Source organism: Leptodactylus fuscus, chromosome 8, assembly GCF_031893055.1.
Source record: "Leptodactylus fuscus isolate aLepFus1 chromosome 8, aLepFus1.hap2, whole genome shotgun sequence".
NCBI classification, from domain to species: Eukaryota; Metazoa; Chordata; class Amphibia; order Anura; family Leptodactylidae; genus Leptodactylus; species Leptodactylus fuscus.
The window spans coordinates 40,578,045-40,592,209 of NC_134272.1; the positions used below are offsets into that span (position 1 = coordinate 40,578,045).

Genomic DNA, 14,165 nt, shown 5'->3' on the forward strand with positions numbered 1-14,165 from the left:
CGCACCCGATCGCCATTTAAATGAATGAAAACTGTCACGGACACAGTTAGTGTCCACTCCTAATGTCCGTGGGAGATTTTGAATGGACACTAGGAGCGGACACTACCTGTCGGACACTGACAGTAGTGTTAAGGGTAGGGTTAAGGCTGTATTTTATTTTACTTATTTTTGTACCTGAGGTGAAGGTTTATTTATTTTTTTGTTTTTATTAAATAAACCCGTTTGCACCAGATTTTGTGTTCCTGTCTCTGACTGCTTGGGTCTGTACCATTGCTGCTACTTAGCTACCTTTCCCACATATGGTGCTTTGGATGTGGGCATACTCAATTTAAACAGTCTTAAAGAGACATACACCCATTTTTCCCCTTTCCTATGTTCTGGGTGAAGGCTGCAGGAGAGATTAAAAATGAGACCGCCAGCATGGAGGACTTTGTGAAGCAGTTTGGGCCGTTCATCCTACAACAGTAGCAAGCCCAGGCACAGCAGAGGGAGATGAACTTGCTGCTTATGGAGAAGCTGACGCTGCTGAGCCAGGCTTTGGTCGACCAGAGGACAGTAGGAGAGTGTACTGGTGCAAGAGAGGCCCAGAGCGTACAGACTGCTGCCGAGCAGAGTTCAGCAGGGAGTTCCCAAAATGCCTAAGCTTGAGGTGTCCCGTGACAATTTTGGGAGTGATCAAATTAGAGATCCTAATCTGGCTCATGCCAGGGACTATTTAAAGGTGGTAAATGAAGAACCCCAGTATCCAGGGGTTGGCAAGGAGTTCCTATATGTCCGTGAACCAGGACCTACTGTACAGGGTGAACCAAATACGGGGAGAAATTGTTTAATAATTGGTAGTGCCCCAGCCCTATCAAAGGGTAGTTTTAGATTTGGCACATAAGCATGTGTTAGGAAGATACCTATTGTACGAAGAAGACCGAAGAACGCATTCTACAGCATTTCTATTGGCCAGGAGTTGATAAGCATATTCTAGAGTATTGTATCTCTTGCCCAGAGTGTCAATCAACCGCTCCTGTGTCATACTTCAGGAGTCCTTTGATACTCTTACCCATTATAGAGGTACCATTTGAAAGAGTGGCCATGGACTTGGTAGGTCTTGTTGTAAAGTCTGCTAGGTGTCAACAGTATATACTAGTGGTGTTAGATTATGCTATATAATACCCTGAGACTGGTCCCTTGAGATATACTTCGATTAAGCTAATTGCCTGAAGCTCATAGACAAGCCATACCTGAGGAGGTAAAAAATATGTTGGCACAGATAATTGAGGATAGCACAACACAAACTCAAGGGACCAAGAGGTTAAAAAAAATAGCAAAGATATTTATTGAAAATCAAAAATATTAAAAGACATTTAACACAATGGAGGACAACATAGCGGGGTCCGCCTGTTGGACTGGCGGACAGTACCATAACCCTCCCGCTAGTGATGAACTGGAGGTAGCCCCTGACACGTTTAGGTATATAGTACACAGAAAATATAATTATTCAAATAAATGAAGCTAAGTATAGACAGTCCTAATAAAGTGCACACTCCGAAAGGTAGTTAATACAAAAGATGTGTTCACTATCTGAGTGGTGAAACCACCACTAATAGATGGTGTCAATGACAAAAGGAATAAATATCTCAAGGGAGTCAATAAATGACTGAAGAAGATGGAACTAGTTCAAATACATACATACCAGTCGACATGCTGACAGTATCAATATACCATACAGGGAGCGAACACCAGAACGTCAACAGTGAGGAAAAAACAAATGCCCCAAATGGGCCAAGTGCCGCTCACTAAGGAGGCCAGAGAAAAAACTGCATTTGTCACCCCAGATGGCCTGTTCCAATATGTGACTATGCCATTTGGTTCATATGGGGCTCCAGCAACCCTCCAGAAATTGATGGACATAGGCCCCATCGAAGGTATGCTTCAGCTTTCTTATATGATATTGTCATCTTTAGTACGGACTGGGAAAGTCACTTGCCAAAGGTTCAAGCCATACTGAATTCCCTCCGGGCAGACTGTTTAACACCCAACTCAAAAAAGTGTGCTTTGGGTCTGGAAGAGGCCAAATACCTTGGGTATGTAATAGGAAGAGGGGTGATAAAACGCTCTGATGTAGGGTTAGGTGCAGTCCTGTCTAAAACGATGGGTGGTGAAGAACACCCAGTCACCTACCTGAGAATAAAGCTTACACCACCTGAAAAAAAACTACAGCATTGTTGAGAGGTAGTGTTTAGCCATTAAGCGGGCCCTAGAGTCCCTAAGGTACTATTTCCTGGGCCGACACTTTAAGCTCATTACTGTTCACTCCCCTCTAACATGGATGTGCCATGCCAAGGAGAGAAACGCCAGAGTCACCAGATGGTTTCAGACTGTACAAAATGTTAAATTCACTGTGTAACACAGGGCAGGCAAGCTGCAGGGTACTGCAGGACCCATTGTCTGAAGGCTAAAACTGTGCCGCCCTACAGGTCTGAATAAAGCATGGGGAGAAGGGGATATGTGAGAAGGTGAGAGGCAGAGTGCAGGAGTCACGGTATATCTCCCCCTATGTGTAGTCCAGTACAGGTCTGGAATAGGTTTCAGCCCCAGGTATGGATCCTAAAGGTCAATTCACACGGAGTAAACGCGTGTTCAATTTGGCACAATACACGTCTTAACAGAGCTGCTGGGTCCTACAGGACCCAGATCAGCTCAGTAAGCTGCCTCCTGCATCTGGGGTTAAATGTAGCAGCCTCAGTTATAGGAGAAATCAGCCTCCGGTACGGAAAAAAAAAGTGATCAGATGTCCCCAAAGGTCTCTTATCACCTTATGGGGACACAATCTGAAAATAAAAAAAAAAAAAATATATATAATTAAAAAGTTTAAAAAAAGTAAATAAAATAAAAAAAATTAATAATACGCTAATAAAACGCAGTTATTAAAGGTTATAGCCCCACCCCTGACGACACCATACAAAATAAAAATTACCGTAACGGAGAGGAAAAACTATTTTGTAAAGTTTTTCAGTGACACTTTGTGTTATTAAATAAAAAAAATAATAAATTGAAAACCAGACACAATTTCCCTCCTATTTTGTTTATATTTTCCAGGATATAAAAAAAATGAAGACACATTTGAAAATAAAAACAACATAAAAATAAAGCCCTATGTGTCCTCGAAAAAAGACGCAAAAATTAGTTGACTGAGACATACGGGAAAAATGTTACAGCCCTCAAAACCGCACATACAAAATAAACCTAAAATGTGTCTGATCCTGGACCACAAATTGGCCCTGTACTGAAGTGGTTAAAAAAGAAAAATATGGAGAATATTGGAAAATTTATATTTGGCATGAATTTAAAATTATAAATGTTTAAAATGTTATGGGCTAAAATTTTGGGTCATACAGAGCTCTAAAAGTAGCACTCTTAGCATAGAAATGTTGGCTTTTGTGCCATAAAACAAATAACAATACATTCGTACACAACATTGTACTTACTCTTTGATCGCCTCCTTCTCTGCGTGGATCAAGTTTCTTTGCAAAGTGGCGGAGGTTATCGTAATTATGAAAATTGCACAGAGATACTAAATCCTGTAATAAAAAATAATACAAAAATAAACTAAGTGGATTTTCTATGCTATTATACAATAGATATTGTATACATATAAAAAGTGCTCGTAGGTTCGACTCTAGATTCACACCTGCATTTGTGTTTCCATTCTGTGGGTCCACTTGAGGACCCCCAAATGAAAACCTACTCCACTTAAACAAAAAAGCGGTTACCTTAAGAAACAAGCGAACCCCCATAGGCTAAATGAACGAAAGGGCGAAGAATTCGAAGAAAAAAAAGTGGGTTGTTTTAATATTATTGTTGGATATAGCAAAGTTTTTGTATAGGTTCTTGGTGGAATTTTAGCAGTTATTACCTTGTTTTTACCTTTGACCTCATCCTGATGTGAAGTGATGTCACTTCCCCTCTTTATTTTATCCTGTTGTATCATGTATATAAATCCCTGATTTTTTTTGTGATTACTATATTATGCACTAACAAAGGTATTAGGTTCAGTTGCAAAACTCATTGTATACTGCATGCTTTACTAAGAAACACTGATGAGAAATATGATGACGAACTCTCTTGTAGGCACTCACCATCTACTGATCTATGGCACTCACCATCTACTGATCTATGGCTCAAGGTGAGATCCTTTGCTTAGAGAAAGAACTATCTTTGTTTTGTTGTAGGCACAATACACTGCACTCTTGGATATAGCAGTGTATAATACTAGTCACTGAACCCCCTAGTGGTGAGGTATCCTAGCGGGAATTAAATATATGTTTAAAAAAAGAAAGACAGGAAAGAAAGGAAAGCAAGAAAGATTAACAAAGTTTAAAAATATTTAAAAAGTAAAGAACTCCCCCACCCCCAAAAAACTATTACTCTTTAGAACCCTGAGTTCTAAAGCCCAGAAGAGGTGATCAAACATAGAAAAACAATGTTAATCGCCTTTCTTGGACTCCTTGGCCTGACGTCAGAGACCACTGATAGGGCCTCAGGGGTTACATCGCCATATACTTTGTGGAGGGCACATTATACCGTGTGAAGGGGGATCTATGGATCATTATACTGTGTGGAGGCCACTATAGGATATTGTACCGTGTGAATGGGTCATTATGGGACATTATACTATGTGGAGGAGCCACTAAGGGACATTATACCGTGTGGAGGGGCAACTGTGGGACTTTATACTGTGTGAAGCAGCCACTATGGATCAGAATTCTACAGGGGTTGGCACACAAGACATATTTCCCTGGCACGGCAGCCCAGCAGACAAAACACGTCCGAAACAAACTGCTAATGTTATACTCTGGAGTCTCTACAGACCACCAAGTATAATAAGCAGAGGCCCAGAAGAAGTGTTCAAACGTATAAAGCAATGTTACACCAACGTCAGATACTGGTGTTAGGATGTCGGCGTTGTTATGCGTCATGACTCCATCTTAACCCCTGAGATCCAATCAGTTGAGGGAAGGTGAGTCACTGACGTTCGGCAGCTCTGTACCTGAGTCAGAGGAAGGAGAATAACATTAATTTTTATGTTTGTCACCTCTCCTGGGCTTCAGGTTAATCTACTCTCGGGTCTGAAGAGCTCCAGAGTATAATAATACCTTGTGAGTGGCGAACCAATAATTTTTGTAAAATTCTTTGGGACCACTTTGGGGCATTATACTGTGTGGAGGGGCAAATATGAGATATTATACTATGTGAAGGGGCTGCTGTGGATCATTATCTTGTGCAGGGGCCACTAGTGACCATTGTACTGTGTGGAGGGGCTGCTATGGGACATTATACTGTGTGGAGAGGTCACTATGGAACTTTATTCAATGTGAAGGGGCCACTGTGGAACATTATACTGTGTGGAGGGGCCACTATGGCACATCATTCTGTATTATGGTGTGTTTTTCCACAAAAATGCAGACAGTTTATCAATAAAAATGCATACTTTACATCAAGGTGAAAGTATCAAACGCCTAGGACTGGATACAGCAATTGACCACTTGTTGATGTATGGATTTATGGCGCAAATGTGTCCATTAAGACCACTTGTTGCCAGACGTATCTGAAAAGTGGAGGGAGTTCCACAGGTATCTGCCAGTTCTGTGACGATGGCTCTGCTAGACATGTTCTGTTTTTAAAGGGAAGTAAGCATGACTTATCTATCTTAAGCTGCACTTAAGTTTCCTTGACCAACAACTAAATCAATGATCATTTAGGTTGTCTGCCTCTTGGAATGTCTTCAAAAGAGCTTGTGTAGCATATCTTAAAACCCTACTCTGTTTTACATAGCAGAGACCTTACTGATGCAATAGAAGTACCCTAAGTTTTGTTGCTGGACTCAGTTTTGCCATGGAATATGGCCTGTGGCATGAAACTGAAGTGAAAAGTATTTTGTAACCTCACTTTTGTGAGGTTTAAGCCTTCTACACAGCTGTTTCTATTTAAGTAATGATTGTGTGGTATAATTGGATAATTATACATCTGATTTTAATTCTAAAAAATCCCACATCACTGTACAAGGGTAATTGAAGAAAGGCATTTTTTCTCTCATAACATATACAATGTTTCTTATAATTTCACATATACAAAACACAATAGACCTCAGACCCCAGAACATAGTAAGTGGAGGCTCAAGGAAAGTGAGTAAAAATAAACTGTTATACTCACTGTATCTCATCTCTCCTGGAAGTCTTGTAGTTTCCTGGCATCCTCTTTAGACCTGTTACGGAATAGGCCTAAAGAGGACACCAAGGGGTCGACCAGATGCTGTAAGGATGCCCAGGAGAGGTTAGGCAAGGAGAGTATAACTGTTTTTTTACTTTGACTCACCTCTCTGAGGTGTCCCCAGAGTATAAGGATAGTGTTTCCAGCTCATGCTGAACAAGTTCAGCTTGAGACTAACTTGAGGGCCAAATCTCAGGAATATTTGTTAACAAGAAGCTTGTGAAGTTCACTCATCTCTAGAAGTCATTGTAAGATAATGTGGAGGGTTAATTCACATTATATGAAACTGGCACTAATGTGTATGTTTGCATGAGATGAGGAAATTTGATTGGGAGTCCCACTGGGGATTGGGCCTGATGTGAATGACACTAATTTCTGTACCATGCTGTTGAAGATGTAGGTGTTGGATTTGCAAAATGAATCAAAAAGAATTCAGCATGCTACATACAGTACAATACAATACTACTACAATACTAAGATACAAACCTGGCAAAACTGAATCCCACGAACACTATTTCCTAATTTATCCAATGGTGGAGACCAGCACATCAAGCCCATAACATTAGGAACTACCAAAAGGATACCTCCTGAGACACCAGACTTTGCTGGGAGTCCAACCTAGAAGAGATCAAAGGAACAGTGCAAAATTAAAGGGTATTCTAATATTTTAAAGAGCTTTCTTAAAGGGGATATACACTCACTTTATTAGGTACACCTGTCCAACTGCTCGTTAACACTTAATTTCTAATCAGCCAATCACATGGCGGCAACTCAGTGCATTTAGGCATGTAGACATGGTCAAGACAATCTCCTGTAGTTCAAACCGAGCATCAGTATGGGGAAGAAAGGTGATTTGAGTGCCTTTGAACGTGGCATGGTTGTTGGTGCCAGAAGGGCTGGTCTGAGTATTTCAGAAACTGCTGATCTACTGGGATTTTCACGCACAACCATCTCTAGGGTTTACAGAGAATGGTCCGAAAAAGAAAAAACATCCAGTGAGCGGCAGTTCTGTGGGCGGAAATGCGTTGTTGATGCCAGAGGTCAGAGGAGAATGGCCAGACTGGTTCGAGCTGATAGAAAGGCAACAGTGACTCAAATAGCCACCCGTTACAACCAAGGTAGCCAGAAGAGCATCTCTGAACGCACAGTACATCGAACTTTGAGGCAGATGGGCTACAGCAGCAGAAGACCACACCGGGTGCCACTCCTTTCAGCTAAGAACAGGAAACTGAGGCTACAATTTGCACAAGCTCATCGAAATTGGACAATTGTAGATTGGAAAAACGTTGCCTGGTCTGAGGAGTCTCGATTTCTGCTGCGACATTCGGATGGTAGGGTCAGAATTTGGCGTCAACAACATGAAAGCATGGATCCATCCTGCCTTGTATCAACAGTTCAGGCTGGTGGTGGTGGTGTCATGGTGTGGGGAATATTTTCTTGGCACTCTTTGGGCCCCTTGGTACCAATTGAGCATCGTTGCAATGCCAAAGCCTACCTGAGTATTGTTGCTGACCATGTCCATCCCTTTATGACCACAATGTACCCAACATCTGATGGCTACTTTCAGCAGGATAATGCGCCATGTCATAAAGCTGGAATCATCTCAGACTGGTTTCTTGAACATGACAATGAGTTCACTGTACTCCAATGGCCTCCACAGTCACCAGATCTCAATCCAATAGAGCATCTTTGGGATGTGGTGGAACGGGAGATTCGCATCATGGATGTGCAGCCGACAAATCTGCGGCAACTGTGTGATGCCATCATGTCAATATGGACCAAAATCTCTGAGGAATGCTTCCAGCACCTTGTTGAATCTATGCCACGAAGAATTGAGGCAGTTCTGAAGGCAAAAGGGGGTCCAACCCGTTACTAGCATGGTGTACCTAATAAAGTGGCCGGTGAGTGTATTTCACAAATAATTTGACAATTTATATGTAAGAAATGTAGTCACTAAAAATTTTAAAAAGTTGCTTGTTATTGGCAGCACATCACCATGTATAATTAGGGAAGTGCTGCCGATAGTCCATGCAGCAGCCAAATGAGAGTGAAATGACTGCAGCAGAGATCATTCCTATCTAATTCATTTCGCATTTATCTAATTGGGAACAACAGTTTTTGTATTTGTAATTCAGCCTTAACTATTATGCAGTATTTAGAGATACTGTAATGTCATTTCTATTGATGCAAAAAAGGCTAGCTTTTTATAAATAGTAGATAGGAATAGATAAAGGCTATATTGACCCTAGGTTATATGAAGATTGTAGGACCCCAGTCATTTAAAGTTTTCTAAAGGGTACCTTAGTTTTCATAAAAACTGGAAATAAGTGTATAAGCCTTCATATATGGTGTCCTATCAGTTTTTCTGCTGATAATATTCCCATTATGGCTGTAATACAGTTTTACATTTCTCTCTCAGGAAAGGAGCGTGTGCAATAAGGAACAGTCTATCCCCTATACATTACTAATACTGTTCTGCTATACTGCCAGAAGTAGCTGGCAATAGCAAACCAATATCTGAGCAAAGTTATTACATATACAGATGTAGCACAAGTTAAAATCACCAGTTAACAACACTGCGACACAGAATGTTAACTCGACTCTTTCCGCCCCCACCAGAACCTGTCTAGTATGTCATCACCATGGGTTGGGTTGTAAGTGGGTGCTCTTGCTCTCAGAGAAGATCTCCCTGTATGTCTTGCCTGACTCTATCAGTCCTTTACTCTCGAGGTTATCATGGCTCCATTGGCACTCTCCTGTCATAATCTGGCATGGGACAAGTTCTACAGAAGGTTTGGCTGTCACCTCAGCTGTCTCACAAAAGTACATCTTTCTTCCTGGCCTTCTGTCCCACCAAACCTAACTGTCTTATGCTCACATCTTCAAGAAGTTGATACCCTGCCACCCTATCAGAAAATGTACAATTGAGTTAATTCCTGGGACAAATCCGCCTCATGGTTCAGTTTATTCCCTGTCTAACTCTGTGTCAAAGACTCAAGCTAGTTACATAAAGAAGAATCTGGGACGGAAGTATATCAGGAAGTCCACTTCGCCTGCTTTCTCATACAAAAGAAAAATGGATTTCCCTATTCCTGTATTGATAATCAGTGATTCAATAAAATGACCATGAAGAATGAGCATCCCTTGTTGTTGATGTCTGGATTGTTCAAGACTCTAAGGGGTCTAATAAATGCATAACATTTTTTTAAAAAACCTAAAAGTTTAAATCACCCTTTCCCTAGAACACATACAAAAGTACTTATATACTGTGAAACATAAAGACATTAGGTACCCCTGTGTCTGTGCCCAGATTACTAATCTATAAAAATAAAAAGTGCCAAACCACTGTTCTTTCACAGTTTTGCCTGTGATAAAAAATTTAATAAAAAGTTATCAAAGCAATAACAATTCCCCAAAATGGTATAACTAAAACCTATAACTAAAAACTATAACATAGTCTCGCAAAACAAAGACTCCCTATATAGCCCCGTGCAAAGAAGTGTAAAAAAAAGTTATTTTGCAGTTTTGGATTTTTGTTAAGGGGTTAAAAATAAATAAAACTATATAAATTTGGTATCCCCGGAATCGCACCGTAACATAGAGTACAGGTGGCTCCAGAGTGAATGCTGTAAAAACGAAGCCCGTAAGAAAGCTGCACAAACGCACTTTTTTTTAAAATCCACTCCATTAAGAATTTTCTTTCCAGCTTTGCAGTACATTGTGCAGAATAATTAATGGTAGCATCATGAAGAAAAATTTGTTCTGCAAATATTAAGACCTCATATAGCTCTGATAGCGGAAAAATAAAAAGGCTATGGGGGGTGGGGGTGGGGTCAAAAACGAAAATCAAAAAATGCAAAATGCCTATGGTGGGAAGGGGTTAGCCTTATTAAATATGTAACTATGTATTCAAATCATATAAATACAATCTATAGTATAAAATAGTATTCAAAAATAAACAGTACAACAGAGCAATCAGATGGTTGGTAAATGAATGCCAGCAAACCAAACCTTGATCAGCAGGCTAAAGATAATTCAGAAAATCAAATTATGTTGCAGCAGTTGTAGTGAAAAACAAAGTGTTTATGTATCCATATTCCAAATTACAGGAAAAATAAACACATTTTTGTTTTCCACTACAACTGCTGGAATATTTAAGATAACAACTAAAATGGTAACTTGTTTTGTATTCTTACATGAAAAGCAAACTGTCCAGAAAAGTCATACATGCCACAAGAGTGCATTAAACTTAATGTATTCCTCACGGATTCTGGACTCAGCACTCTTTCGCCAGTGATTGGACAAAAGCCACCATTTGCCAATGTTGCTGCCATTACACTGGCAGATTCGCAAGTCACTTCAATGGAACACAACTAAAGAGAAAGAAAACATAAAATAGCATAAAGAAACTTGTGAAAACAGTACTTGATTTAAAACAAATCGCACACTATTTCAGCTAGAAAAACATAATAGATAATTAAATATTAACGAATGGGGAAAAATAACTATAAAAGGGCTAGAATTAGAATGTAAATATGTTTTCCATTAGGCTGAGTTCACGTCTGTGTCTGGTATCCATTCACTTGTAAACAGTTTAAAGAGAGAAACAGTTTGGTAAAAAATTATTCCAAAAGGTTACACAGCTGATACCCAAATAGTTTTTTCATAAACAGATTAGGGGTCATTCACACTTACACCCTGTGTCTGCCCTGTGCCATTCCGCCAGGTTTCCATCCTCCGCCCCGAGAAACTGGACAGGGGACGTCTTCCTGGCAGTCAGCTTTAAAACCCATTCATTTGAATGGGTTTTTTAAGGTGGCTGCCAGTGGCCGCCTGCAGCATCTTCGTTGGGAGACCATTTTTATTCGGCCGGAGACAAAGTCAGACATGCAGGACTTTGTGTCCGGCTGAAAAAAATGCTTTTCCCTCGGAGAGGCCACAAGCAAACACTGGTTTTAAAGCTGACCACCAGGAATCCGTCTTCTGCATGCCAGAAGACGGAAACCACAGACCGGTCCGGCCGTGAGCGGCGGTGAGCGTTTTATGCTCTCCACCGCGAAACCGTTTTTTTAAAATCCGGACACAGAGTACTGCATGTCCGACTCTGTGTCCAGATTATAAAACCCGGTTTGGCGGGGAGAGCTTAAAACGCTCACCGCCGCTCACGGTCGGACAGCTTTCTCACCCATTCATTTGAATGGGTAAGAGACTCCTGCAGGTTTCCGTCTCCTGCTCTGTTTTATGCAGGAAACGGAAACCTGCAGTACGGAGAGGAGAACGCAGATGTGAACGAGCCCTTAGCAATCACTTTGTGTCCGTTTTTGAACAATCATTTTTTTTTCTTCCCCCTATTTTATTCTGAGCATGCGCAGAGGGAAAAACTGATTGCAAAACTGATTACAATACTGTGCGAGCAGCCATTTTCTCGTGGACTGTGGGCACGCGCAGTTTGCTCGGCCCAAGGCCTAAAAGTTATAACCCATCGCCGTAAGAAGAAGAGGAAGATGACGCTCCTCACGAAGATGGAGGCGGTGCTGGAGACAGTTCTCTCGCAGCATTGGGGACACCTCCAATGCTGTCTGAGCGCTAGGGCCCGACACCAGTGTTGCGAGAGAACACATTTGTATACCGACAAGAACCGGGATTGTAGGCGAACGGCGGCGCGGAGAAGACAACGAAAGATAGGTGACGAATAGCCTTTCTTAAGGCTATTCCGACGCGTTACTCATAAAAAAAAGAGGTTCTATGATAGGATGATAGGCTGGAAAAATAGAAAGAAAACCTAAGGACCTTTCCTATGGTGTCTCTAACTAAGATTTTTGTTGCTGAAATCAATTTATAAGCTTATAAAACTTGAGAATGGGATATGCAAATTTACCTTAACTAGTCACGGAGGGAGGGGAGCAGCTTTATCTATTTAGTCATCGCACAAAATGACATGCTGTAGTGCCAGAAGTTAGGCAGGGTATCAGGCTGACGTCTTACATTGAGGGGCTAGTAAGCAATGCTGCCCAGGTGGTAATTTAGAGCGAAGACTGCAAGACTAGATGAGGCTGATCCCAACCCCCTTGACTAGTTTATATATAGAGTTGGATTTTTTTTTCTCTAGACCACATTGTTCCCAAGCAATGAGTGCAGTTACTTTTGATATCTGAGAAGCTAATTGGGCTTTACATTTTCAAATAGGCGGTTTTGGGCTAAACATATAAAGGAATGATTCAGAGCTCCAAATAGAATGGGGGCTAAAGAAATTTTTAGAACTGTGCCAGAATGATTGGAATGTATCTAATAAAGGATGCAAACAATCACAGATAGTGAAGACTGTGAAAGGTCTGATTTAACGATGATTTACTGGAGTACTGAAAGATGGATTTTTGATAAAGTTATAGGGATTCTATCATTGGGAAACCCATTTTCACTAACAGGCTAAAGGCTATTCCGACGTGGTGTAAAAAATGGGTTTCCCAATGATAGACTCCCTTTAATGGGAGATATATTGTGAAGTACTGTGATTTTATATTATATCCCAGATATTGAGTGTCTGAGAAGAAACCAATGGATTTCTCCAAAAAATATTATTTTATGCCAAAAATATACTGACCAGTAAATTGGCTTCCTGTGAAACAACTGACCCTTGTGGGTTTTGGGGATGAGCACCTGTCCAGCAGCCACTAACTCCCCTACTCCACAGTGCTTCCTGAGCTTTGAGTCCTTTGTGTGATCAAAGTGCATTACAAATGTTTGTCATTGTCATCATACTCCCAAATGCAAGTGACTCTGGGGGCATCAGAGGATTATAACAATATCTATTTTCTAATGCTGCAAAGGGAAGCCACACACATCCCTATATGGTTTGGTCATTTGTGAGACCTGTATCACTATTCTACTAGAATATGTTCATAGGGATGCAAAGGGAATCTCACTTAAAGGGGTTGTCCCGTCACATGGATCCTATCTATAATGCTTGTAAATGTGAATGTAAGACTTTTCCTAAATACATTGCTTCAGCAGAACTCCTTTGTTTGTTCACTATATTACTTTATTCATTTTTTTGTGGCCACAGCCCTGACCTAGCTGCTCCTGAGTCAAGTGATGTTTCAGCCTGCTCTCAGGGGGGAGGGGCTAAGTGCACGGGAGTGAGCCTGGGGGGGGTAGTTTACCCCTTGGGGGAAGGGGCCGCCAATACACTGTTAGACGCCGGCACAGGTGAAGCCAGCAACATCTCTATGCTTCTGCTTCTATGCTCCACCGGAGGAGCGGAATAACAGCATCGCTTCTGCTTGCTTCACGCAGGGCAGAGGCATAGCGCTGTTGCTGGCTTCACTTGTGCCGGCGTCTAACACTCTCCAGCATCTGCTGTAATAGAGAGGCGGATGCTGGGGACTACGCCGGCACAGGTGAAGCCAGCAACATCTCTATGCTTCTGCCCTGCATGAAGCCAGCAGCGGCAGAAGCGATGCTGTTATTCCGCTCCGGGGTCACATACGCAAAGCCAAGCAGCGAGATGCCGCCGGCCCTGCGTGCATGCTCATACACCAGTCTAGCCTTCACAATGCAGACCCGGCACCCTGTCGGGTCTGTATTTGCATTGTGAAGGCTAGACGGTCTATGAGCGTGCACGCAGGGCCGGCGGCACCTCGCCGCTTGGCTTTGCATATGTGACCCCGCCCACCAATGACGAGACAAAGCCGGAAGACAGAAGATTTCTCAGAAACGAAGACGAGTAAGTATGCGACGTGGGACAACCCCTTTAACTCTGGTAAAAGATGATGAGGATAAATGTGAAGAGATGGTCTGCAGACACTCCAGAGCCTTTAAAACATCAGATTCTTTATTCCATAGTAGATTAAAAAAACAGTATACAAAGGGTGTCCAGCAGAAAAACACACGGTGCGTTAAAAAAG

At 41.6% G+C, this 14,165-nt stretch overlaps 1 protein-coding gene across 2 annotated transcripts in view; it reads right to left on the minus strand.

The window, feature by feature from the left end:
* The window catches only part of GLS (glutaminase), a 267,993-nt gene that overhangs the window by 54,590 nt on the left and 199,238 nt on the right, over positions 1-14,165 (minus strand). For both annotated transcript variants that reach the window (XM_075285137.1, XM_075285138.1), the window contains exons 12-14: positions 10,458-10,634; positions 6,748-6,879; positions 3,480-3,572 (exon numbers count right to left, since the gene is read on the minus strand). In XM_075285137.1, coding sequence (XP_075141238.1) covers positions 3,480-3,572; positions 6,748-6,879; positions 10,458-10,634 — 402 coding nt within the window. The remainder of the gene's footprint in view (positions 1-3,479; positions 3,573-6,747; positions 6,880-10,457; positions 10,635-14,165) is intronic.